Source organism: Halichoeres trimaculatus, unplaced genomic scaffold, assembly GCF_033239565.1.
Source record: "Halichoeres trimaculatus isolate MK-OKI-2021-1 unplaced genomic scaffold, fHalTri1.1 fHalTri1_scaffold_24, whole genome shotgun sequence".
Classification (NCBI taxonomy): Eukaryota; Metazoa; Chordata; class Actinopteri; order Labriformes; family Labridae; genus Halichoeres; species Halichoeres trimaculatus.
The window spans coordinates 4,412,561-4,439,305 of NW_027437202.1; the positions used below are offsets into that span (position 1 = coordinate 4,412,561).

The 26,745-nt window shown below is 44.9% G+C and overlaps 1 protein-coding gene across 3 annotated transcripts in view; it reads left to right on the forward strand.

The window, feature by feature from the left end:
• The window catches only part of LOC141785998 (FERM, ARHGEF and pleckstrin domain-containing protein 1-like), a 31,803-nt gene that overhangs the window by 1,491 nt on the left and 3,567 nt on the right, over positions 1-26,745 (forward strand). For 2 of the 3 annotated variants that reach the window (XM_074664682.1, XM_074664681.1), the window contains 18 exons: positions 2,472-2,691; positions 15,699-15,803; positions 16,310-16,352; positions 16,455-16,533; positions 17,519-17,616; positions 18,238-18,352; positions 18,947-19,094; positions 19,249-19,344; positions 19,428-19,594; positions 19,676-19,744; positions 19,834-19,909; positions 20,027-20,198; positions 24,018-24,220; positions 24,301-24,390; positions 25,788-25,921; positions 26,207-26,288; positions 26,377-26,438; positions 26,517-26,692. In XM_074664682.1, coding sequence (XP_074520783.1) covers positions 2,518-2,691; positions 15,699-15,803; positions 16,310-16,352; positions 16,455-16,533; positions 17,519-17,616; positions 18,238-18,352; positions 18,947-19,094; positions 19,249-19,344; positions 19,428-19,594; positions 19,676-19,744; positions 19,834-19,909; positions 20,027-20,198; positions 24,018-24,220; positions 24,301-24,390; positions 25,788-25,921; positions 26,207-26,288; positions 26,377-26,438; positions 26,517-26,692 — 2,089 coding nt within the window. In that variant the 5' untranslated portion in view covers positions 2,472-2,517. The remainder of the gene's footprint in view (positions 1-2,471; positions 2,692-15,698; positions 15,804-16,309; positions 16,353-16,454; positions 16,534-17,518; positions 17,617-18,237; positions 18,353-18,946; positions 19,095-19,248; positions 19,345-19,427; positions 19,595-19,675; positions 19,745-19,833; positions 19,910-20,026; positions 20,199-24,017; positions 24,221-24,300; positions 24,391-25,787; positions 25,922-26,206; positions 26,289-26,376; positions 26,439-26,516; positions 26,693-26,745) is intronic. The other variant, XM_074664683.1, reaches the window with a different exon arrangement.

Consider the following 26,745-nt stretch of genomic DNA (forward strand, 5'->3'; position numbering starts at 1 on the left):
CACATTTTGTCGCGTTCGCAGAGAAGAAGTGAAACTCCCTCACATCACATCCCTTTTTTCATGACCCCAGATCCTCTTTCACAGCAGACACCCAGATTGATAATCTGTGAGTTTTTTAATCCGTGATTGTGAGCTGTGATGCAACATTCCTTCATGTGAATATTTTCACCAGGATTATGTAATAATTCCACTTTGTGCTGTCTTGATTAATGATTCGTCTCAACAAAAAGGATTAGAACCAGCTCGTCGAAGTCAAAGCCCTCTCTGTGGATGCACTCATGCGCACACGCACTCGTGCTCACATCCGATTTCCCAGAGCCCGGTTTCCCCCTCGCTTAAAAACTCTTGGGAAAACTTTGTGTTCAAAGGCTGGATGAGAGGCCTCAGTCCCTCCGATTTAAAGCCCAGGCTGCTGGAAGCTCCCACAGTGGCTTCCTTTGTGCCGGCAGTGTGATCGACTCATTCTGTATTCCTCTCTTGCTCAACTTAACTCCATGTATAATCCTGCAGCCACTGCTGGGGCCGGGATGAAAGTTCTGCTGCTGAACTTCCTCTCTGGTTGTGAAACTAGTTCTTAAAATTTAAAGATGTTGCAAAAGTAGTGTGCTGTGAGTGTTTTGATGATTTATGGAAGGGGAGAAGTGCGGTAACATATGTTTAGGTGGCTTTCACAGTAATTATACGTTGGCCTTTTTACCTTGAAGTCAGGCTCAGAATGGGAAGTTAAAGTCTGAAATAATGCACAGTTGAGTTGAAGCTTACAGATTGTACACAAGTTGAGCTTGAACATGTGAAACTGTCTTCTTAACAGATTCAAGAGGTGAGCAGCGTGCTCCTTTCGGTTCAATCGGGAAGTAGCAAACAAGAACAAATGAACGTTCCCACAGGTGTAATGAGTAACCTGACTGTCAGGTCCCCTTTTGTTATTGTCAGGTCAGTTGCTTGGCTGGGCTCCAGTTTCCAGTATCAGCTTTTGTCACTGAGGTGAAAAGAAGGCAGAAGAAGTTTTGTTTGTAGGTAAAAGAGGGATTAGCAGAGATAAAATGCTAGATTAGGTGTGGAAAAATAAAACAGGAGGTTGATTTGCTGAAGCATTTTCAAGTTTTTCTTGTGTTATTTTTGTGGATTCAGGACAAAGACGGCTCTCTTTCCACTTTCACATGAGGTCAAAGTTCAGCTCTCCTGGAGCTTGCAGACACTTCCAGGGCCTCTTGTTCCGGAGGCTGAAAGTCCTGCTTGAAGACTGGTGAAACTATTCATCACAGTGTGAAACCGTGAGCTGAAATCCTTCATTTTTCTCTTAACTTTGTGTCACAACCCATCCTGCCTGAGCCTCGCACAGAAAAGTGACTCACTGGATTTTTTTGGGATAGTCTACAACAAACCGCTAATTATACACCAGTTTGATTTCAACAAATTTGGGCAAAAGAAAGCTGTATTTTTATTCTTTAGAGAAGATTTTGGGATCACACAGCCTCAAATCAGTCAGATGACACACAGCATGACTTGAGTTTAAAATATAAACTCTTTGAAGATGGTGAAAGCCCAGCTGAAAGAGGGACTGGATGTTCAAATGTCCTCAGATTTTCAGTGTCCTGTGCACTCTGTTGCACATAAACACTGCTGTGTTTGTATGTCAGCGTGCTCCATTCCTTCACCCCCCTCCGACTGTCTTCTAAAACATTCCCCAGCCCTGATGTCACCAACCGTCTGCGAGGATATTTATTGTCTGAAGCGAGGTTTATCAAGAGTGAGGGGGCGATGAAAAGTTGAGGGAGAAGAGGTGAGGGGTGTGTGTGTGTGTGTGTGTGTGTGTGTGTGTGTGTGTGTGTGTTAGGGGGGGTCTGTCTTTGTGTGTTTTCAGACCGTATCTCATTTGCCCCACTTATGAGGCTTTGATTCAAGTCTGAACTGGTCTTACACAGAGCGGGGATGTTTGGTTTGTAGGAAACGCCGTAAATCCCACCTGCATGTGCAGCAGCCGGGGCGAGTGTGAGACACGTCTGTCTGCTTCTCTGCTCAAACTCTGAGTTCATCCGTCATACTTTCATCATCCTGACTAGAAACACCGGCTGAAAACCCTCTGACTAAATGTCTGGTGGTTTCCACGTTGAGACGCTAATTAAACTCCAGACTGAACAAATGTGGCAGCATCTTTTTTGCACATTACTCGAGCTTACGCTGCAGAAAGTTTCCCCTGAAGCAATGTTCTGTCTGATGTCTTAGGGATGTTTTTTCCCTCAAAATGTTTGCTTGTCAGACACCCACACTATTCCTATAAAAAGAAAACAGGAATACCGTAAAAGGAGATTCAAACACACAGGATGTGATGCAACTGTGCTATTTAGGATGAAGCTGGATCCTTGTGTTAAACTGCCTATTATGTGTTTAAGCATCCAAAAATATCCAAAAATCACTGCCTGCAGCCTTAAATTTCAACCAACACATCTTAAAGTCTTCCTCTCTTACAGACGTGAAGAAGAGGTGCCTGCAGCTTGACGAACAGCGCCCGAAACCATGGTGGAACCAGCCGAGAGGCCGTCCACAGCCGGGCAGAGGCTGAGCGCTCCTGAGAGTTATGGAGTTTCCACTCTGGAGCCCGGCCTGCGCCCTCCAACCCAGGCTCCAGGGCGACAAGTCTCCATCAGGGTCCAGCTGCTGGATGACACACAGGAAGTCTTCCAGATATCAGTAAGTTGCACACACGCGTTTTTCGTTTTGTATGAACTGAAATCTCTGAGGCTTCTGTTCGTGCAGCAGCTTCCTAACGCTGTTCAGGCAGAGATCAGGTTCCTCTGAGACGTTACACAGCTTTAATGACATCTGTGCTGCTGTGGGAGTCAGCTTGAATTTCTGATTTAATGTGTACCTACCGCAAGATGACAGAAACCTCACTCACACGCCCTCTTCTGCAACAGCCGCCGCCGTGTTATCTCAGCCCTGCTCAGAATTCTGGGAGTTTTCCCCGCTGATAATTAGGTAAAAAAATAAAAAAGTCAGACAAGTCTCCGTCTCAGCTGGCTCGTCGAACATCCAGAGCTGCCAGTTTGGAGGTAATTGGCTCTTGTGGAAATGCCAAGAATGTCCGTGGTTGTTTTGCGCCTGAGGATGTATGCGACTGTGGCTGTGTGGACAGTTTGACAGTGAGGCCGGGATCCTGGTTGATGGGATTTTTTTTGCATCTTTTTAAAACCCTGAACTCATGTTTTCTCAGACTGGAGTAAGAAAACTGAAGTTGTGGCTCTCCTCAGAGCAGAAACAGCTTTTATTTATGACAGGAATCCCTCCCTTGCTGTCATGTTTTGAAAGCAAAGTGCAAACCAGACTAAAAATAATATTGGAGGCAGAAATGCAAGAAAGGAAAAGAAAGTGTTGCACGTTGAATGAAATAAGTGAGGCTTTGTTTTCTTCCAGCTTGACTCATCTAATTTGTCTCTTCCTGTTACTATGCCTCCTGGCGTGTTTGTGCAGTAGGTGTAGACTAACGTGTGAATCAACAGATAAAGCTGCAGCTTTTACACCAACGCTGGCACTCGCTTCAGGGAAAGATAGCCTTCCAATTAGGAATGGGCAATGATAAGATTTTATCGATACAAATGCTCTTATTGATTCTGCTTATCTGTTATCGATTCCCTTATCAATTCCTCTTGTGATTTTTTCTCTGTACAGAAAATAGCTTTACAGGTTTTCTGGGTAAACATCATGAAATTGAGTTTATAAGTGAAAATTGGATATTAGATCTGAATATCTCTGGGTGTAAATATACAGAAATATGTTGTTCACTATTTATTCAAGCAGGCCATCTAGTGCCTCGGAGTGGTTAAGCATTATTCTAAGTAGTTTGGAACCTTGCCATAGTCATGAAGCTGACACGTAACGTTTCTTTCATTTGCCTGTGAGTATTTTGACATTTGGAGTTTTCATTATTTTGTTTTACAAAGAGCAACTGTGATGTGTTTCTGCGATAAAAGTTGAATTATATTCTGAAGTCTAAGCTATACTGATGTATGCTAACTGCTAGTATATCAGTGCAACTTCCTATATACGTTCGCATCAAGCTAGCCCTATTTTGTTTATATCGCTTTTGGTAGATAAGGAGATTTAAACCATGTTGAATGAATTGAACAGGAATATCCTGTGAGAAAGTAATATATATTTCTTTGTGAGTTCAGCTCTTCAGTTAAACTTAAAGTGATACTCTGGGATGGAACAAGTTGGGTCCTATCACAAGGTTTAGGGCAGAAATTACCCCTACAGCAGTGTTTTTGTGCAGCAGAAACCCAGGGCGCTCACACCAAACACCCCCTCCCTGCTCCTCTGCAGGTTTCCTCTGCACTCAGACGGGGCCATATTTTACTTGACCAAAAACACAAATAAAGAGACTCCTAGGGTAGCTGCGGCAGACTAGTCGACGGAAGGTCCGGCAGCGCTAGCATAGTGTAAATAATCAATCAGGGAATCCTTATGCATAAAGACTAACAATATCAATGGATTGAAACATTTTTTATCGACCCACCCCTACTTCCAATAAAGTAAACTACGTCCTGTATTTGATGCTCCCTGTAGTAAAGACTTCACTTGACTACCATAGAAGCTCCATATCTTGGCTCCAGATAGCATCATGACGTGATATTTCTGCTCTTTATTAACCGAGCTGAGTCCTCAGGCTCTATGTCGGGAATGTGGACTATGCAAACGGACTCTATTAGTCAGATTCCCATGTGGGGGGAACATGTCGGATCAAAAAGAGATCCCACAGCGTTCAAGCTGGGCCTCATTGTTTGTGAAGGCACTGAGCCTGAGTATCAGTCGAGTCCCAGGCAGATTTTCCCATGCAGGAAATCTTCCTTTTGCTACACAAAGTGTAGTATGTTTTTTCTGTGCTGACTTTTCTCGTGTATACCTTACATTCATAAAACATAACTGCTGCATTAGCGAGCCCCACACACACTCTTTGGCTTCATTATTTATGATGGAATAGAAGCAGTATGTCAGGAGTGTGAGAGTGCACAACATTGTCACTGACTTCCACTTTGTGAATTATTAAAGGAAGAGAGGATGTGCAGTGTGTGTGTGCATGCATGCATTTGTATTTGCATGCACGGTGAATAATCAAGGTTGGTTGTTACTCATTTACTCTGACTGGGTTTCACCTACTTCAGTGTAATGTAGCGACAGTGGATTCACTCACAGAGCTTGTCGGTTGATTTGAATGCATGTGCTTCCTCTTCATCTGTCTTCCAAACCTCCTGATATCTGATTTTATCTCAGTTTAATCTCATCAAGCTGCAGGAAAACTTTGCTGCATGATTCAGCCTCCTAGTTTATCATCTCCGAGGGAAACAATTTTTGTTTTTGTGGAGGTGATTGTTATAAAAGCTAAGGGCAAAGGGTCAAGTGAACTTGCACCTGATCCAGCCGGGTTGTAAATTGCTTTGTTTTCTTCACATTGTGCTTTAATCATACGTATTTATCATACCGTGGTTTTACACCCCACCATGATTTGCATGCATCCTCCTCTCTGCAGCAACATGGTGGCAATCCCTGCTGACTCCCTGGAGAACAGTTGAGCTCAGTTAAGCCTGCCCCCTGTGGACCTGCCCCCCATTAGAACCGCACTCGCACAGATGATGCATATTTCACTGGTACAGTGATTGCACACAGAGCCACATGCTCCCTTTCACTTTTGCATGTTGCGCTCCTCTTTTTTTAAATCCATCAATCTGTGACGCCTGATTGGGGGATGTTTTCGCTGCACGATCTCTTCCAGCATGCTTACTTGACCCTAATCCCTGCAACTCTATCCAATACATCCACACCAAGATTGACCCTCTCAGTCGATGCCAGAAGCTTTAGAAACAAAACACACCAGGGAGGTTAGCACACACGTGTGGGAGCTGTGCGTGCTCCCTGCACAATAAAATCATCCCTACCAGTTATTTGTTGCATGATTGGATTGCAGCTTTATGATCTGCATGACTTCTAACCTTGTGCTCTGCGTGGTTTTGGAGAAAGATACGGCGCTGCAAAGAATCAGGGGAGGGTTTAGGGGGATTAGGATGATAGAGCCGCTTTATAGACAACATCATTTGATGGACTGGCGGTCCCCAAAGGCGTCTGATAAACGAGCTACAAGTCCCTCGCCACATTATGCACAAACGCGCCTCGGCTGGTGTGGAGCGGAGCTCTGTTGACATTTTGAATTGATGGGCCTTTGTGCTGTCGGCCACCACAGGAGTGAAATGATACAGGAGACAAAAGCTTGGATTTTAATTCAGTTTCTCTTGATCTCACTCCATAAATTCAGACGTCTCTCCTCCTTCTCCTTCTGCTTAATACTGGGCTGTTTGCCTCTTACAAGACCAGAGGAAATTAGCTTTAATGCAACCTCGCATTAGTGAATTAGCAAAACCAGACGGTTATTATTTTGTCCAGACTAAGTCCTAGAGTTATTTTAATCCTTGGATTGGAAGACTCTTTTTTTTTTTTTTTCTAGCATGAAATGAGTCAGTTAGACCCCCTTTTCAAGCGTTTCTGTGTCTTTTTCTCTGGTATTTCTGCTGCAGAGAGTGATAAAAAGATGAGAAAGTGTGTATTTTGAACGCTCTAAGCCAAGCTGTGATCGTGTTTCTCTGTGTGTTCAGAAGTTGGCAGCATTCCCGCCCGGTGGTTAAAGTCACGGCGGTTTTTGGACGTGTGGGCAGAGCCAAGGTGATGTTTAGAGACGGTAAAGTGTAGTCATTTCAGGGTGAGGCTCCAACGCTGGCTTTGTGATCTCGCAAAAAAAAGTTTATGACCTTTTTTCAATGTGTCTCTAAACCCTCACTTCTGATCTCCACAATCCTCTCGTTCTGCTGTCTTGGAGAGCTTACAGTACTAACAGTTTCTTTGGCAGGCCGTGTTCATCATCGCTGTCTGCTGAGACCTGATTCGTGTGCTGTAAACCCTCATCGACCTATGTTGATGCTGTTTGCTTGAGCTCACAGGGGAGCCGTTAAAGCACGTTACATGGAGATGTGAGTTTATAGGGCACCGTGAATGCAGCCAGGACATATGTGCAAGCTAAAACCTGCCCCAGTATCTTTCAATTTGTATCAAGTAAAAAAAAAAGTCAGTCTTGGAAAATAATGGAGTCATAGCCTCAAATTTGAACACCATGTGGATGCAGCGCGCTCGCTTTCAGACTTTTAAACAGAGGAACTCTTCTGTCTTATGTAATGCTTGGCATTCAGTCTCATTCCTGTGGTCGGGGACCACAAAAAGCAACTTCTGACTGCACTGACTTTCCTTTCAGATACCTCTACTCTTTTATTTCCCCCTCTCCAGCCAACCTCAGAGTTTAACCTGTGAGTGAAGAGAGTGGAGCGAGTTTTCCCATTGGGATAAATGAAGTAACGTGCCATTAAAGTGAAAGTTTCAGAACTTGGAAGAGATCCTCTTCTTGACATTCTGTGGGAACTCAAACATGAAGCAATAGAAGCATTTTGCAAGCCGCGCAGCGAAGGTGGGTGTGAGCGCGTGCAGCCACGTGGAAGCATTTAGCCGTGCTGGGTTCAAAGACGGAGCAGGAGAGGAGGAGGAGAGGAGACTGATGGAGAGACAGTTACTGCTCCTGAAGAGGGAGCCGGAAAGGAAATCGAAGGAGGCCCCAGCTGAGGGACGGAGGAGGGAAAAAGAGACATGGTGTGACAGAGAAAGAGGGCGAAAGATGTATACAAACACACATCCGTCTCCCACAGAAGCAAGAGAATGAGCCAGCACTGTCTGGCTGCAGATGGGGATCTTGAGGCCCCATTTGGGGCTTCACTGCTGCACATTAAACCCCTTGAATAAAATCAGCCAAACTACTTTTTGTTCCACTCTGAAAATATTAATCACTTCCTGTATTTGATGGGAGTTGTGGTATCTTGATGCTTAACATGCTCGAACAGTATCTCATTTCCCTTTCTCATCACAAACTCCATCCCGGGTCTGAAATACCTCAGAGATGTTGTTTTAAACACAACGGGAAATTAGCATCAAGCGCTCGCCAAATGCTGGCAGGTTTATCTGCTCTGCCAGACACCCTGGACGCTCGCCAGAGCTCGTTTAGAGCTCCTGTTGTATTTAAAAAACGAACCTGGCAGAGGTGCTTTCATTTAGAGCTACAGCTAAATGTTGGTGTTGGAGTTAGAAAGTGAAGCAGTGAGGGGGAGTTTGGTGCACAAACGTGGCTAAATTTAGATGTTAACTCTTCTGTGGAGTGAGTAAGAGAGGTGTGTGAAGAGCTGTTGGAGTTTGTGGCTCCTCTTTTCCAGCTGTCTCTGCAGCAGATGATGGAGGAGAGCGGTTAGCTTGTAGGGATGGGCACCTTTCCTGTTTGAAACGATACGGTACTGATGCCTGATGCCTTGCAATTGATACTGGTTCTCAACTGTACCACTTTTCGGTACTTTTTTGTGTTTATGTGGTAAAAAATATTAATTTTTTTAATGATGAAACATTAATTTTTTTCAATTTAACATATTTGTTTCCCAAAATATAACCTTGCAATGCTGTGTTCATGTCCAGCATGGAAAATCACCTACTCTTCCACTCCCTCACAGTCACAAAGATGCATTTAGGTACCTAAACATGGAACCTTTTGATTTTATGTGAATTGTTACCCGCTACTTTTGCCATAATTCGGTTGGTACCTATAAAAGTACCTAATTCGGTACCCATCCCTATTAGCTTGTGTCAATGTTAGAGGTGTGAAAAAATATCAATACAGCAATATATCCCGATACTTTGACATGTGATAAAATATTGATATATCGACTCTTAGTATCTAATAAAAATTCATATTTTGGGTGAGTTGGAAGTACAAGTGTGTTTTGTGTACCTCCACTGCTGTAGATGGCGCTGAAGAGCTACTCCGCTGTATTTTGCCCATAAACTGTATTATTTTTATAGTGTAGTAGACTGTTAAAATAATAATCATAGTCATGTTTTTGCGCAAAATTAGATTTTTTCTGAGCAACACTGGTTACACTGAGTGACATTTATCAATTTCACCAACTGAACATGTCTTTCACCCAATCATTTTATGCAATATTAATGAAATGTCACAGTAGTTCAAGTTAAAAACTTGATGCACACTAGGTTCTCCAGTTAAGTGTTTGTATGAAACACTGCATCTGACTTTCATTATTTCAAACACAATAAATAGAAAAGCTGTTTTCAATTAAATAGTTAACTGTGTAGAGTATCGCAATATATCACAATACTTTGATAATATCGTGATGTGTATCGTGAAGTTCTTGCCCCAACTTACCCATAGTCAAGGTGATGGTGTATTGAAGCTGTTGGTGTTATCTAACTGCACTTTTGTTCCCTCTAAGTGTCAGCTTCTGTGTCCTAAATGAGATTTCTGCCCCTCGATGGGTGTTAATCACAGAGTCTTATTAAACCTCCAAAGAGCAGCCCCTCTCTCCGTCCTGCACCCCTGAATCTCTCTGTGTTGTCATGTGGAAGCATGCAGCCCCGCTTTCATAAGGTGAAGTGCGTCTTAATCTCCCTCCTCGCCTCCTCGCCTCCGTTTGGATGTTTCCCAGAAGCCTCACTGGAATTCACTGGCGACCCCGCCCCCCCCCTGCTGTGTCCCTGAGTCTCCCGCTGCGTTTTTCCTCTGAGAAAGTCCCCGAGGAATGCAGCCTGGGATGTGTTGAGTGGAGGGTTATCACCTGTATGCTTCTCTGATCAGCTGATCCTCATTCACAGCACAAATCAGAGGGACGCCGTTTGTGTTTTATCACCCTAATCAGGAATTCCCATCATGACTCCCCCTGATGAATCACTGTCACTGCTCTGCCGGCGTCTGCTCTGATTTATTCCTCCAATTTAAACCTGTTTTTCTTCCTTCTTCAACGTTTTAGAGGCTGGAAATTGATCCTCATGCTGATATTGACTGTTATAGATTCTCCACTGTGGCGACATCAAAATGCTTCCCCACAAACCGCACATGCATGTGTGTTTACCACAGGCATGGTTCACACCCTGTTGCAGCAACACATGCAAAACAAGACCACATGCCCCTCCATACGTCGGTTTATGACGGGGTTAAATGGGGTGAGCTTAAAGATGACGATCAGAGCTTCTGATGTGCTAAAGATGGATTCAGATCCTTCATATGTGCTCCAGCCCACGCTGAAAGCCCACTCTGAGACTCTTCAGATAAAAGCCTGAAAAAGCTTGAACCGTGTGTTCAGTCATTTCCATTTTATCATCCTGCTTCCTAATGGCGCTCCTGAGGCTTTCGGGAAACAAAGAAGCCCTATTGTGAGATTTACAGTCCTCGTTATTGCACGGTGAATCCTGCACGAGACGCCGATTGCTTTTTAATAGCACACACACACACACACACACAGCGGTGTATGAGTGTGAGTGTATTTAATTGTCTGCCTCAAGCGCTGTGCACACACCCCATTAGGATGCTGCCACTCAAATCTCCCACAGTGCCTTGCTGTCACTCCTTAGCAGGTATTTTGCCAACATGCAGTTTATTAAACAGGCACATGTGTGTGTTTGTGCGTCCATCTGTGTGTGTGATTTTGAGCCCTTTCCCCTTCTGGCAGAGTGGAGGAGAGGAACCAGCTCTGACGTCTTGCCAGTAGGTTAAGCTGTTTAATCTAATCTGGACGGGAGGACGTGATTGGTGGACGGGACAGGAGCAGGAGGAAGGAAGCCTCTCCCAGCTGTTCACTGGTATTTTGGTTGGACAGTCTGGTACAGTTTGGCCTCAGATCAGGAGGCATGGGAGTCAGGGTATGTCAGAAATGGCTTTTCACTTTCATAAAGTTGGAGTTGTGAGTTGAAATCCTCAGTTTTATAAAGAACAGCTGCACTACACTGCAAAAAAATTGAATCTTTTCAAGTGTTTTTGTCTTATTTTGAGTAAAAATTGACTTATTACACTTGATATGAGCCACATTCACCTGACCGGCCCAGGAAGTGTCTTTTTTTAAGTCATTTAAAGACAAAAATTAGGCCTGAATTGCTTGTAACGAGTATAAAAAAATCTACCAATGGAACTGGTTAGGTGTATGTGGCTCATATTAATTCTAAAAAGACATTTTCTACTGAAATAAGACAAAAAACTCAATAGGATTTCATTTTTTTCCAATGTAGGAGGAATATTTCTCATGCTAAAGGCATGACATTCCTCTAACATGGTGCTTCCTAGCCAGATTTTATGCTTTGCAGTGCTTGTCCACTTCAGAAACCACTCTATCTTCCACATGAAGAAGCCTTGAAGAGGATAAAATAATGCAGAATAATTAAAGTTGATGTCAAACTTCACATTTCTCCTCCTTAAGTTGTCTTCCTGGTGATTTCCAGCTCGTTTCTTCTCACACCTTTCTGAAAAAAGGTCTCACCGTGAAACTAAAACAGATTTACTGCTCAAATTACCGCTTAGCACGCACACTCGCAGCAAGACAGGAGTTTAGTCAAGGTTCAGGTAACTCCAACTCCTCAGCAGGGTGGAGTTATCTCACCAACTCGAGGTTTACAAAGCAGGGTGGAATAAATCGATGGATTTGTCAGCAGTTTTTCCAAATCGTGACACATCAGGTGCAATAACATTCTTCGTTTCTGTGGCCTCGCTGAAAGGATCCCCGCTGGAGGAAGAAACCCAGCAGCCCTGAGGTGTTTTTCTCCCAGCGTGTCCTCCTGTGGAGAGTTCTTATCACCAGTCTCACCCATCTGGTTTCTATCCCTGCTGACATTAGCTGAAGTGCACGACTACTACTTTCAAACTGCTTTTCACTGCGCGCCAACTTGCCTCAAGTTGTGCTGAATTGTTTCTGCCACAACAACAGGATGATGTCTTGATTTTGAAATGAGGATGCAAACAAAAATCTGAGGTTATGCTACTTCTATGTAGGGTTTCAGAGGTCGTTTGCATCAATGACGCCGTGGGAGGCTTTCTAAACTCCCAACACACCACGACAGATGGTGAGAATATTTTGCTTGGCTGCAGGTTGCAGGGCAAGACAGGAAGGAGAGCGCAGGAAGGAAAACAGAATAATTAATAGGTAAAATATGGTAGTAGAGATGTTGTATAGTGAGGTTGTTTTCTGTAGCTCTTGGGGACAAAAAAGGGGACAAAAATGGAGGGAACTACATCGAATTAACACACCAAGCTGTTGCTAACCATGCTGTGCAGCAGAGGCTGTTGAAAAGTAACAGGAAGCAGCATTTTCTGTACACTTATTTCAGCTTCGTGCACCTTTCAGCCTTGTTTACTCTCAGTAACACAAACCAGACGCTCTCAGTGTGTGGGACCCACCACAATTAACCCCTCAGCTGGCTGTAATGTATATTTAAACCTCCCCTTTAACACGCATTTTGTGTCAGGGGCACCATTAGAGGCGAGTTTCCTCCAGAAATGAGTCAATTATGGAGAGAGAGGAGTCCGCTTTTAGATTTTGTGACTCCAACTTGCAAAATAACCAGTTGATTCCTAATTCTGAAGCTCTAAATGTGCTGTTTTTTCCTCCCTTTCCCATGTCCAGATCTATTTTGATAGCTTCTTATTAAGGCCTGTCCTTGGAAGGCTTGAAATGCTTGGACGATGGATGGGTGTGAGGCTCGGAGCCAGATTCCAGCACATTCAGCTAAAAGACGACGGTTTGCTCGGCTCGCCGCTCGACCTGCTCACCTTCTAATTATCTCTGGAGTCAGGAGGCGTGTCAGTGCGAGGACAGCTGCGAGAAACCTTTAAGGACACGACTTTGGCCTTTCAGCAGCAGCAGCAGCAGAGAGCGCTCAATATGTCTGCGTTTGCAAAGTATCACTCCACATCTGTTAGATAAGAGGGAGATCACGCTTGGCGACGTGATGAAACTGCCTCTCTGTGTTTAATTGAGTGTGTGTGTGTTTTTGGCTGACTAAGAAAGGCTCATTGATAGTCGTCGCTGAATGAAGGGATTGTGATCTGAACTGAAAGGACCTCAGTCTGAGCTCCACGGGGCCTGCTCTACTCCTGGTCAGCTGAGGCATTCGACACTCACTTTTTTAGCTCTGAGAATACAAACTTTAAAGCCTGGTTGCTCAAACTTCTTTGTCGTTAACATCCTGGCTTCATCCAGGAAGTGCACAGCCTCCAGATATATCACGTTTGACCTCAGCTGAGTGGTCATTTCCTCCCTCGAAGCTGCTGCTTTAATTTAGGAAGCAGCATATTTAACTCCCTGACCTTTGATTTGTTTGTATCATCTTGATGTTTATCCCCCTTCAACTTGACCTTACCTTTACTGTAGCTTTAAAGTTTGGCTTCTTTCAGCGCTGTGTTGACCAGATTTAAAGCTCTTGGCTCGCTGCAGCGTGTTGTTTTAAGAGGTTTGCTCCGGTGCCCAAAAAGAGCCGAATCCCAGCACGCCCTGTTTCTTTCTTTCCTCACTCTCACCTTTTCATTACTGCTTAAATTTAGCAACCCCCAGATTCTTTTCACTTATCACGTTCGTGACGCCAATGTTATTGTTCGCTGGTATTGATATGTCAAGATTTCGCCACCCATCCCCTCAGGAACATTCCTCGGGCTTCCATTACTTGAATGTGATACAGGATATCTCCCTGAAGCGTGCACACAGGCTTACTGTAGTCACTCGAGGAGCGTTTGCTAAAATTAAAGGAAATTGGAATCTGATTTAGTCTAAGTGAGCTCAAATTAAACACGACCTTTGCTCCAGACTGCTAAAAAAAGTCTTGCTGGAGCTTTGCATGCATAAAAATATAACCTAGAAAATGAAGTCAGGCTTTCTTTTGTTGAATAGTTTCACAAAGGAAAAGAAAAAGTTTGTCTAAGTCTGAATCTTTCTCTGCCTCGACATGTGCTTTGTGTTTTCTGGGTCACATCACAAAGCTCCTGCATCTCCTCCGAGCCAGACTTCGCAGGAACTGGACCTTTTATTGTTGAAGTTGGACATTTTGTGCAGAAGTTTCCGTGCACAGCTTTAATAACACAAAGGTAGAGGCTTAAAACAGTGAAGAGAAGGAATATTTTTGTGGTTTGAGTTCAAGGAAGGGTGGATCTTTGGTATTCCTTCGTTTCCTGACTTGAAGACTTTTGGATCCTCTTCCAACCTGCTTCCCTTCTCCTCCCGTAACCTCTCTTAAACCGAGATTACCAGATCTTGTGCAAACTCTAACTGCGGCATCTGTCACTTTCCCCTGACTTTGTGTTTGAACGACTTTGTGTGGATTTTTCCTCAGGCGCTCGTAGCGTGTGAGAGTGTGAGGAGTACAGTACGACGGTGTGTTCTCTGACCACACAGAAACAGATGGACACACGCGCACACACGGTAGCCAGATGGTGACAGAATTGGCTCACGCCTCGGCTTGTGCTGCTCTGATTCCTGTCTGTTTCATTTGTCTTCTCGTGGCTCGCTGCCTTCACGGCTTTCCTCACTTTGTTTCCCTCCTCTGCCCACAGCAAACACACACTGTAGTGAAGTTTTAGGTATAAGGGTCCTCGCCTGAAGGGAGAGGACACTCTTTACATGCTCAAAAACTCACCAAAATTGGCCAACACCTCACAAAAGTCCAAAAATTCAATTTGGTTCCAAAATTAACTCCCTGAAATCCCATTATTTGCTCTCTGGCGCCACCTATGCATACTAAAATGGCTGTCAATGGCACTAGCAATGTCGTAGAGAGATCAAACTAACATCAAAATATTTGTCTTATTGAGACACACAAATCATACACTAACACTCATGACCCATCTCCAACAGGAAGCTGACAATTTGCCTTTCAAAATAAAATCTGGCAACATTTTCGCCCTTTTTTCAAAAATGATTTCTTTAGACACCATAAATGGTAAAGGCTTGAAATTTGCTGAGATGACAGAGTGGACCCTGCTTTACAAATTTTATTCAGGAATTTCTAGTTTCGGAAATGGTTGTCGAACAACAAGCCCTCAAAGTGTGAAGCTTTCTCAGCTCCCCCTATAAGAATGAATGGGAGAGGAACCTCCAGCTCCACACAAGCTGCCACATTTGGGCCTCTAGACAAAAAAAGTAAAAGTGGTACAGAATTAAAAATGACATAGATGGATTCCTGACAAAATTTCCCACAAAAAAAAATTTTTTTTTGCAAAGATTTGGCGACAGTTGGGGCATCTATTTGGAGTTGTTTCTAAAACTTCTGTCAATTTCACTCTTCACTCTGGGGCAGTTGGTGATGATGTCACACACTCATTAGGAGTTCCGTGCAGCTGGTCATGTGACTCAGTGAAGGCAGGAAAATGCTATGTTTTTCACACACACACATTATAAAGGTTGAGACCTTGATAGTGGAGATGAAAGCGCCATGAAGGGGCTGGCGACAGCGCAAGGACCCTTCCAACATAGTTTTAATGTTGTGTCTTTATCACACACCTCTCCTCTTCCCTGACTCTATGTTTTGACTCCAAGTGAAGCGTGAACCTGAGATCTCATGATGAAGTCATAACGTGCTTGTGTGTGCCTGTCAGAGGAAGAATGCTGCCTTTATCCAGCTACATATTAACTTCACACATCAGTGGCTGCATAACAGTGAATTATAACTGGTGACGGGGTTGTAGCATTCAGCTTCACTGGGTTAATTTTGGGTTTGGTGCGATGTCTGTTTTGGAAAACCCCTAAACTCTGTGTCATGAAGCCTCATGTCATCGTGTAATTCTGTGTTTCTTCTAGCAACGCTCCCCTGGCAAAGTGCTCTTCGACCTGGTCTGCGTCCACCTCAACCTGACAGAGGGAGACTACTTTGGGCTGGAGTACCAGGACCATCGCAAGATGACAGTAGGAGACACCTCCATCTTTGTGTTTTTGATTCAAACCTCCACCTGGACTCAGTTATTCCTCATGTTCCATAAATCAGCAGCTGGTTGTGATAATATGCACACTTGCAGCACTTTCCACGGGCGTGTCTGTCGATTGCAGATGCTGTCTGCAAAAACCTGCATTAGCGCGTTAAAAATCAAGTTAGAGAGGAGAGGAGCACTCTGCTCCGTGCTTTTCAGAGCCTGAGGCGAAAGAGCAGCAGCAGCAGCTTTGGAGCAGATCGATAGGAAGATGAAGTAATGCTGACGAAACCTTGACAACCCACGAAGGACTAAGATTCAAAATAAACCGTTTGAAATCCAAATTATCTCGGCTCAAATTATGAATCCAGGCACGTAAATGATGCTGCTGTTATGCAAGAATGCTGCAACAAGTTATAAATTCAGGAACAAAGAGAACTCTGTGCAAAACCCTGAATCTTGTGCAGGAGTTTAACTAAATTTGTCCTGTGTCCTCCTCCGTAGGTGTGGCTAGACCTGCTGAAGCCGACGCTGAAGCAGATCAGACGTAAGCACTTGTAATTCAGCTGTTAAAAACAACATTTCGTCCTCACTGGAGATTCAAAGTGACCATTCTTCCTTCCTTCCTTCCTTCCTCTCCCTCCCTCAGGGCCTAAAAACACCATCCTTCGTTTCGTGGTCAAGTTCTTCCCTCCTGACCACACACAGCTCATGGAGGAGCTGACTCGGTAGGTCTCGGCGCTGAACAACCACACCTTTCTGAGGAGGATTAAATGCTGTGTTGATGTTTTTAGTCCTTCAGGAGGATTTTCACAGCTGTGTGGACGACTGAAGCTCCATCTTGTCTGCATTTTATTTAAAGTGTCACTCAGCTAAAACACAAGCATGATTTGACCTCCCATTTTTTCCCATGATGCCCCAGCTCTCTCTGAATTGCCCAGCTGGAATCACTTGAGATGTGAAGCCGAGCAGGAAGTTACCAAAGTGCCTCTCATTATTCAGCAGGAGAAATTTCATCTCAGGATTAAATTTGTAAATCCAGACCCTGTGCTTTTAAGTCATAACTCTAAAAACAGAAAGTGAGCCTGCTCAGCTGACTCCACATCAAACAGGAAGTGGGCACGCAGCTTTTTATTTCCTTTGTTTGGCCGGCGTAGCGTTCCTTCTTTGTTTCCTTTGATGGCTAATGTGGGCACAGACAGACCAATTATGTCCGCAGACAGATGGGAGAAAGATTTCTTTGATGACATCAGGCTGAATTAGCCTCATACGAAGAAGGAGGCACTTTGTTCAGCTTGTGTAGCTAATCTACTACAAGAAAACCTTTAAACAACTGCAATATGCGCGATGCATTTCACCCCAGGCTGGAATAAAAAAAGATATCACATCTAACCAAACCTCATTAAGTTTTTAAAAGATAAGCATAAAAGGTTGAATCAAAGCTGATGTGGAGCATTAATCCCTCCCTCACACACAGTCCTCTATTTGTCCTTTAACAAAAAAGACAACATCTCAAAAAACATCATAAAATCGATGTTTTCTCACTTTAAGATGTGTTTTTCATCATCTGTGTCAATGGTTGCTGGGTGGATTCAGTTTAAGCTGCAATAACCTCTTTTTATAATAGCTATCAGTCTCCCCTCCCACACTCAAATCGAAGTCTGTGTCGTCTCTTTTAACCCTTCTCTCCTCCTTCTCCTCCTCTTCTTTCAGGTATCTCTTTGCCCTGCAGATAAAACGTGACCTAGCCTGTGGTCGCCTCATCTGCAACGACACCAGCGCTGCTCTCATGGTCTCTCACATCATACAGTGTAAGTAGCTTTTTGGAGGCTGAATCTTTTGTTTTTTCCACGCCTGAGGAGGGTTTCATACTTGCTGTGAGATCAAGTGTAAAGAAAGGGAGGAAAAGAAAAAAAAAAGAGAAGAGGCTGAATGCTTGGCTTATGAAGGAGATCGTAAATCACGCTGCACACAAACACATGACAGATACTCCCTTCGGGGGTATTTCTGCAGCAATAACTGCTCTGCTTGAAAATCCGTCAACATGTGCAGGAATTGTAGAATAATTCTGTTTATGAGACGCGGAGGGATCTGAATCTAACGCAACAGCTACCAGTTAATATTCCGCACCCTGAGATCCCATTCAGTCATGCAGACAGCACAGCACAGCATGCTAAAGAATACTCCTCCGTTGCTATGGCAACCGCCACTGCAGCGCCTGTTTGTGCACCTGCAGGGTGGCTCACAATGATTGTTGCTGGTTTTGGGCAGATGGAGTCCCACGCATCAGTACACCTCATCTGATCTACAGTTGGAGGAAGCACTCAGGAGACAAAACAGAGCAGAAAATAAATCACACGTGTTTTTTTTTTTCATTTCATTCACTTTACTCCAGGTTAATAATAAATCTCTCTTTTTTCTGCCTCCATCAGCTGAGATCGGCGACTTTGACGAGACCCAGAGCTGGCAGCACCTCCTCCACAATAAATACCTGCCAGACCAGGACGCCATCAGAGATAAGATCACTGACTGCCACCGCAAGCATGTGTGAGTGAAGACGCTAAGAATCAAAGCAGAGGATCCTGAACCCAGCTTGGGGGTCGGATTCTGTTTGCACGTTTGTGATATTTATCTGTTAAACCGAACGTGCACTCACAAACACACCCAGCCCATCCTGTAAGTCTCTCCTGCAGAGATGATTATCTGTCCAACACACACACACACACACACCACTTTGCACCCCTGAGGCCCCTAGGGTCACAAGGCACACCTCATCTACATGAAATCTGTGTTTAAAATCCCCACACACACTCACTCACAGAGGAGAAACCACATCACGTCCATGACCTCCGCCCCCTCCTCCTCCCCAATCCTTCAACCACCCTCCCACTGCCACAGGAAGGAAGTGGCTAATTCAGCAGCTCATACAGGAAACAGGAAGCTATTTTCAGATTTGTGAGGAAACAAACTTATTCTGCAGCAGATGTTTTGTTTTCCCACCCCGAGCACAGAGGGTGCTGCCATCTGATACGGCGGTGCGCTTGAAGACTGTTTGTTATCTTTTCATACAACACATCTGGGAGAGAAGCAGAAAAATATTATTAAGAGCGAACTGATGGGTTGATTTGATTTCCTCCACAGCGGGCAGACCCCTGCAGAGTCAGACTATCAGCTGCTGGAAATCGCCCGGCGGTTGGAGATGTACGGCGTCCGCCTGCACCCTGCGAAGGACCGGGAGGGGACGAAGCTCAGCCTGGCTGTGGCGCACATCGGAGTGCTGGTTTTCCAGGTAGAATCATCAAAATCTTCTTGCTGTAATTTGAGAAGTTTTCAGAAGAGGAGGCTTGAGGTGTAAATTCCTAGAATTCTCTCTTGAAAGAAGTCATGCATCATAATCTTCTTCAACTCCTGCTGACCTCATTTTTAAAAAAATCTTCTTTCAGGGTTACACAAAAATCAACGCTTTCAACTGGTCCAAAATCCGCAAGCTGAGCTTCAAACGCAAAAGGTTCCTCATCAAGCTGCGAGCTGACCCCAGCGTAAGTCTGACCTCCTCCACTTCCTTCTCTTTTTACGCCGCTCTCATGTTCTTGATGCTGAAGTGTTCGCCTTCCTCTTGCAGCAGAGCGCCCATCATGACACGCTGGAGTTCACCATGGCCAGCAGGGACTGCTGCAAGGTCTTCTGGAAGATCTGTGTGGAGTATCACGCGTTCTTCCGGTTGTTTGAGGAACCCAAACCCAAGCCTAAACCCATCCTCTTCACCAGGGGGTCCTCATTCCGCTTCAGGTAGAAGAAAGACAGTAAAAGCAAGTTTTTTTTTAACTTTGGTTAATTTTTAATCGCTAACTTCTCTCGCTTTTTATGCAGCGGTCGAACCCAGAAGCAGATCATCGATTACGCTAAAGACTCTGAGTTTAAAAAGGTCCCGTTTGAAAGGTGAGACTCCCACATTTGTGTGAGTAACTTCAGCAGAAATGACAGATTCAGGATGAGATTAACCACATTTTTTGTCTTCTTCACTTCAGGAAGCACAGTAAGGTCCTGTCCAATTTCGGGATGTCTCCTCAGTCGTCTTCCTTCAGATCGCAAGTGCCAAAAGAGGTGGAGCTCACTTTAACGAGAACACGCTGCTTCCTTCTGTTTTTGAGAAGATGTCAAGCACACAGTCCTGATTTCCTCTTCTTCTTCTTCTTCTTCTTCTGTTTTCACTCTCTGCAGGGTGCCATGATAGAAGACCAGCCTGACTCATCCAGACTGGGACATCAAGCTGTGTCCAACGGTTCAGAGGAGCCCCCAGCAGCCACATCCTCCACCAACGGCTTCCACGATACGGACCGCCAGAACCACAACGGCAACGGACCAGCGCCGGACCCGCACTTCCTGAACCCAGGTCCATCCTGCAGGGCAAACAAAGGCAGCAGCTCGTCTATCCCTTACATAGACTGCAGCGACATAGACAGTGAATGTGATGTGGGGAAGAGCAACAGGGCCTCCAGGGGCCACAGCAACGCAAACGACAGCAACGGGGACGAGTCTAGTGTGTATAACAGGAACAAAAACGCCAGTGGTGGCCGCAACGGGGGGCAGAATGGCGGTTTGTTTGGGGCTGTTAACGGGTTCTACCACACTAACCACCAGGGGTTGATGCAGCAGCAGCAGCAAGGTGTTCTGGGTAACAAAAGCGCTGTAGATCAGTCGAATAAGTTCAACGGGAGTCATGAGTTAACTGATGATGAGATTCTCTCAAACGGCTCCGTTCATGGTCGCCTCCCGCTCCACAGCACGCTCCTGGATGAGATCTTCCAGGGTCGAGATAAGCGCGGTGTAGCAGTAGGGCGCCCGTTAGGAACTGGGACTCGTAGCCAGTGCTCGAGCCCGGTGATCAGCAGCTTCCACCACCGCACAAACTCGCTTAGTCACGCTGAGATGACAAACGGGCATGGGCAGCAGCGTGCAGCCCCACGCTGGGATGACGGCGGGCATTACTTCAGCAAACGCCCTGGAGCTCCGGTGGAAACTCCAACCATCCCGCTGTCATCCCATCCTCCAAATCACTATGGGAGCTACTCCCCGATCACCGCAAACCGTACGCCGCCACACTTCGCTAAACCGTACAACAACAACAACATGAGAAACCGCTCCGATACTGATCCGTTCATCCTCAGCGGGATGACATCCACTCCCATCAAACACCACGACACACACCGCTCCGGGTTACACACCCCAGGTTCTGCTCCGATTGAGCGGCGGATGATAATAACTAACGGCAACCACACGGGGAATCTCATGGTTCCAGGTCAGGCGCGGTCTAACACGGTTCAGCGCATGTACGGCCGCCAGGGGAAACCCGGCAACAACAACAACAACCTGAACCAGCCGGTCCAGATGATCGACGGCTCCACCAGCAGCGGCACCGAATCCAGCGACACAGAATCAGACACGGGGAGCAGCGCGTACAGCCAGCCGCTGATGTACGGAAACCCGGTGGCTGTGAGCTCCATGAATTCAGTGAACTCAAACGGCGTGAGTTCATCGCCGATGCCTCGTAATAAGTTCAGCTTCGGGAGTCTGCAGCTGGAGGAGGGGGAGGATGGTGAGGAGGAGGAGGTGTGTTATCACTTTGACGAAGAGGGGATGGCAGGGAGGGTTTTCAGCTGCTGAGAGCGAGACGACGAGTCTAATCCAACTCTGTAAAAACAAAAATAACACTGGATAGTGAATCAAACGTGTAGATTTGATCTTTACACTCGTCTAGCTGTGATAAACCTTTATACAAACACTTCTTGTACAGGTTTATTTTTGGTTGACTCACATTTCTCACATTTTGTAGTTTTTCTACTTGAGCTGAGAACTGCAGCGATGTAACAACAAGTTTAGTGATCCCTCATTTTGTATCGAATTTTGTACGCAAACAGCTGACTTTTGTTGCTAATCTGCAGCTAGCTTTGACTGACTGAGGATCAGTGTAGATGTGCGCAGATTTAATCCAAACTAAGCGTATTTTAAATGTGGAAATCAAGTTTTGTGATGGCTGCAGGGAAGATAAACAAAGGGTTGATCTTTCTTCAGATTCAGATTTGTAGTTTGTAGCTTTTCCTCTAAATCAAACCTTTACTCATGTGATTGTCGTCTGGTGCAATAGAAGGATTTTGGAGTCTAGTTGGAGGTGATGATGGGAGTTTTGTAGAGGATAATGTGGATTCTTGAGATGTTTCTCTTTTAATTGTACAGAATACTGACCCAGTCCTGGTAGAGACATGATTGTAGGTCGACTCAGCCGTGTGAAATGTGTGTAGGAGGCTGAGCTTGGAGCACTTTTTCATTTATCCGTCTGTCGTGGGCTTGTTTTTGCACTGTAACGTGGATGTTTGTGGTAGGAGCGTTAGCGTTAGCGTCAAAGGAGGAGGGTAGAAAGAGTCCGACTCACCTTTTCAATCTGTATTTTCTGTTTTCCTTTCTGTTCTTTCTCCAAACACACCAGCTCTCCGTCTCAAACCTGTCTGCTTTGCTCGGCTTGGCCCCTGGCATGCACTCCAACCACACACACACTCACACACAACTTAAGGTGTTATCCTCCACTTTCTTTCTGTGTATGCTGTTTATGAAGGTGTGCTGTGCTGGCCCTTCATCCTCATCTGTGTCATTTCCTGGCTGTCTCCTCACTCCGACACAAGCTTCTGGATTTGGAGTCTTTGTTTTTATTGAAGAATTAACGGACGTAACTTTAAACTTCAAGATCTCTGCACTTTTTCTTTTTCCTGCTTCCCCCCTGAAACAAATGTTCATGCTTCATGCTTTGTAAATGTACTCCAGCATGTTTTCCTTTTTTTACTGTGAATGCACGTTAACCAGCTTTTCTGTCACTCTGCTTTTTGCTCTCATTGAGGCTCCAAATGGTTTCAAATATGTCAAAAGTGTTGCAGATATTTAGAAAACCATTTGATTTTCTTCACTAAAATCTTCCCACACTCAACTTCAGTGTTCTCTTAAACCGAACGGGAGAGGGCGGAGGTAGACAGACACATGGAAGTTAAGCTTAACGCAAATGTAAGTGAGAAAATACACATTTGAGAGTCATGACATTTTTTAAATCCAGGTGTGAGAGTCCGAGCAGTGTCAGGAGGTGGAGAAACACACGAATACTGGAGTTGAGTTCCTTTCACTGGAAGCTAATCGTACATTTAAAGATAGTTTGTGATTGTGTTTGAGCCCAGTGTGATCCTTTTATATCAAATTAACCCGTGTTAAGCTTAAATCAGGCACAAAGTGACTTCACACACTGTTTTTCTGTCACACCTGTAACACTTTGTTCTCCCTGTCCTCACACACCTTTTATTCTTTCTTCATCTCTCTGTTGAACGCTGTAACTGAATGTGTGCACTAGTATCAATAAAAAAAACAAAGCTGTATGTTTCAGAAAAGGGACTCGAGATTTTTCTGCCCCTGTATCTTGTGTTGTGCTAGCTTAGCCCGTAGAGTAGCGCTTGTTGTGTTGTTGTTGTTGTTGTTTCGTAGCGTCTGTGTTTTCTGTTGTAGATTTTTGTGTCTGTAGTGTGGTTCAGTTCTTTTATAGCACCCGTCACAGATCTGCACAATCCAGTTTGGTGTGTATCAGTGGACTCTGTGGAAGCTTTGCACCCGGGCAAGTATCAAGTCACAACTTTAGCATCACGTAGTTCACGTCTGTAGTGGATGTAGCTGTAGAAGAGTCTGGATGAGGAGGAATGATTAGATCAAACGCTGATTTTAGGATTCATCGCAAAAAAAGCAAGACGGAAACTTACGAGGATCATATCTGAGATGTACTGTGAGGGCGGAGAGTGTTAGCTTCACATTCTCATTCTCATTTTTCAGAATTGCGTAATCTTTCTCTCCTCTCTCTTGTTATGCATCGATATGATCTTTCCTGTCTTGCACTTAAGCTGATTATCTGTAGCTTTTTACTAACATCTAAAAAACACTTCTGCATCTTTTTCTTCCCTTTAGTTTCTGATTGTCTGAGTTTGAAATTCATCGCCTTAGGACAAATTAAGACGAATTTGGGGAACATTTCAGCTTCAGATTTTCAAAAAAGTAGAATTAAATGATAAGGAGCTGGCTGTGAATTTCATGAAAGCACTTGGATTATAGAGTCTATTTTAACTTCCTTCATCCCTTATCCTCTCCCTACATCTCCTCCCTTATCTGACTCTTTGTTCCCTCCCTGCAGAAAGTCCCGGTTCTGAGGACTCTCCAGCTGGAAGTCCCCACGCGGTGGTGAACGGAAACGGCTCAGCGCACAGCCAGGGTATGGGCGGCGTCGCCGTCCTGGGTCAGAGCCCAGAGAGACAGCAGCTATCGCCTCTCACCAGCCCGCTGCTGAATGACGCTGGATGTGTGCGGCATGATGATGAAGAGGAGGCGAGGAGGAAGGTGAGCATGCAGAGAAAAGAGTGTTAACACCTGGTGCGTTCATGATTCAATCCAGCTGATTTTCTGCTGTTTGTGTCCAGAAGTTTCCCACAGATAAGGCCTACTTCATCGCCAAGGAACTGTTGACGACAGAGAGGACCTACCTCAAAGACCTGCAGGTCGTCACTGAGGTGAGAATCACTTTCTTGACATTTCTGCTGCTTTTTCTTCCTCCTTTTAGGTTGCTTTTCTGCTGACTTCAAGGCCACAGAGGGATGTTTGCAGAGTAAACACATTTCCTTAAATCCACAAGCTGGAATCGCAAGTTCAAATTTGCTTAAATTTCAGGAAAGTGCACTTAAATTTTTTTTTTACGACCTTGTTTGTGAGTGAGTCAGACTTGCAGGCTTTCGCAGACTAAATACTCAGGAAAGTGACCTCATTTTGGTCTTTTTTTGTGAGCGAAAGCATCAGAAGAAGGCACCAAAATCACAACCTTATGCTCTTTTCTGCCACGCCACATTAATATTACACTCTCTTCCTCAAGCTTCCCACACTCTTTTCTTGCTTTTATGCGCCTAAGGAGGCTGAAGTCCAACATCTGAGGCCTTAAACATGTTTTTGTTTGCGAGACAGACTATTAGCTCCCAGCTTCTTGGGTTTACGAGCAAAACCACAAAAATTAACACAAAGGAAAACCCTGTGTGTTAAATCTTGGATGAAAGTGTTTTTTTAAAGTCTGTGCAACAAACAGAAGAGTCAGCAGCAGCAGGAGGAGGAGGAAGAGGAAGAGGAGGAGGGTGAATGTGAAGTTCACCTGCCTGTGGATCAGGTTTATAAAATAGAGGTGACCTTTGACCTCTCTGCAGAGGGAGGATCTCATATTTCCTCTCTGTTGTGTCTTTTTCTGCCTCTCAGCTGTTTTTCTTTCAACAGTAGTTTCCAGTATCTTTCATGTGGGAGGAAGGCGTGCGCTGGCGCTTTTTTAAAACCTCTTAAATATTTTCTTTGGCTGGCACTCACACACCCACTCCTTCCTCTATATATCTCCTCCCCCCTCCTCCTCCTCCTCCTCCTCCTCAGTCCGTCTGTGACACAGCTGGACGCTCTCCTGTCTGCGCCATCCGTCAAAGCGGCGTGTGATTTACTCTGAGAGGGGAATATAACACCTCTGTGTCAGGGGTTGGAAGGCCAGGAGGGTCACGCTCTGTGTGTGTGTGTGAGAGTGTGTGTGTGGGGGTTAGCTGATCCTCAGTGCAAACAAATGTCACTTTACCTTCAAGTCAAATCACTCATTCAGCCCTGAGTGTCTGCTGGAGTCTTATCAGAGCTATTTGAGGTGTGCGAGTGTTTTCTGACCAAGTACTTCTGTGTCCACAGGAGGGCGCCAATTTAATGCCAACCAAAAGCTGAGCTAAATATAATTTTCTCTCTTCTCTTTCTTTAATATTTCGCTGATAATCGTCTTTGAACCTCTTTCCTGTAACTTCCTCTAAAGCGTCTCTCAGATAACGCTCTAAAATCCTCCAGTAAGATAAAATCCTGACTTCAAAATGTGTTCTGAAATGAGAAAACGTCTTCCTCTCAGTCTTTCCAGAGTGCCGCAAGCAAAGAAGAAACCTTCCCCGACTCCGTGAAGACCCTCGTCTCTTCCAGCTACGACCCCATCCACAAGTTCCACCAGGGCTTCCTCAAAGAGGTGGAGCAGCGGCTGGCGCAGTGGTGAGTACGCGTTGTTTACACTCCATTAAAGACTGTTTACATCCACTTCCTGCAGCAAAACGAGCAGAGCTTCAGTTTAGATTAGTCTAATTCATGCTGATTGAGCTCCAGCGGAATGAAAACAAAGAAATCCACTGTGGCGTTAGTGTGCCAGGCGTTTCTGGTAACATAGATGGGATTGTGGGAATGATTAAAGAGTTTTCCAGTTGAGGAAAGTTGTCCTCTACTGACATCTGCTGGTGAAAAATGATTACTGCAAGTGGATTGAACTCTTCTGTTCATTAGGGAGGGTCGATCCAACGCTCACATTAAAGGAGACTACCAGAGGATTGGTGACGTTCTCCTCAAGAACATTCAGGGTCTCAGAGTAAGTTTCTCACCTTTTCTAAAATAGTTCTTTTTTTTTGTGAAATTGTTGCAGAAACTTTAAATTTTTCTTCATTTTGTGCCTGCAGCAGCTGACGATCCATCTCCAGAAACACTCAGAGTGCCTGGTGGAGCTTGAACGAGCCTGCAGGTAACAGAAGAAGACAGAAAAATAAAGGTCACATGAAAGAGAAATTAAGAAGAGGTAAAGATGAGTTTTGTTCTCCAGATCCAGTCGTAAAGTAGAGGCTGTGTGTCGAGACTTCGAGCAGCAGAGAGTCTGCTACCTCCCCTTCTACATCTTCCTCCTCCGCCCTCTCCACCGCCTGCTGCACTACAAACTCATCCTGGAGCGTCTCTGCAAGCACTACCCGCCCACGCACGACGACTTCAGGGACTGCAGAGGTACTCCCATGCTCCTCCACCTCCACCTTTCCTTCTTTGCTTTTTATTTTTAA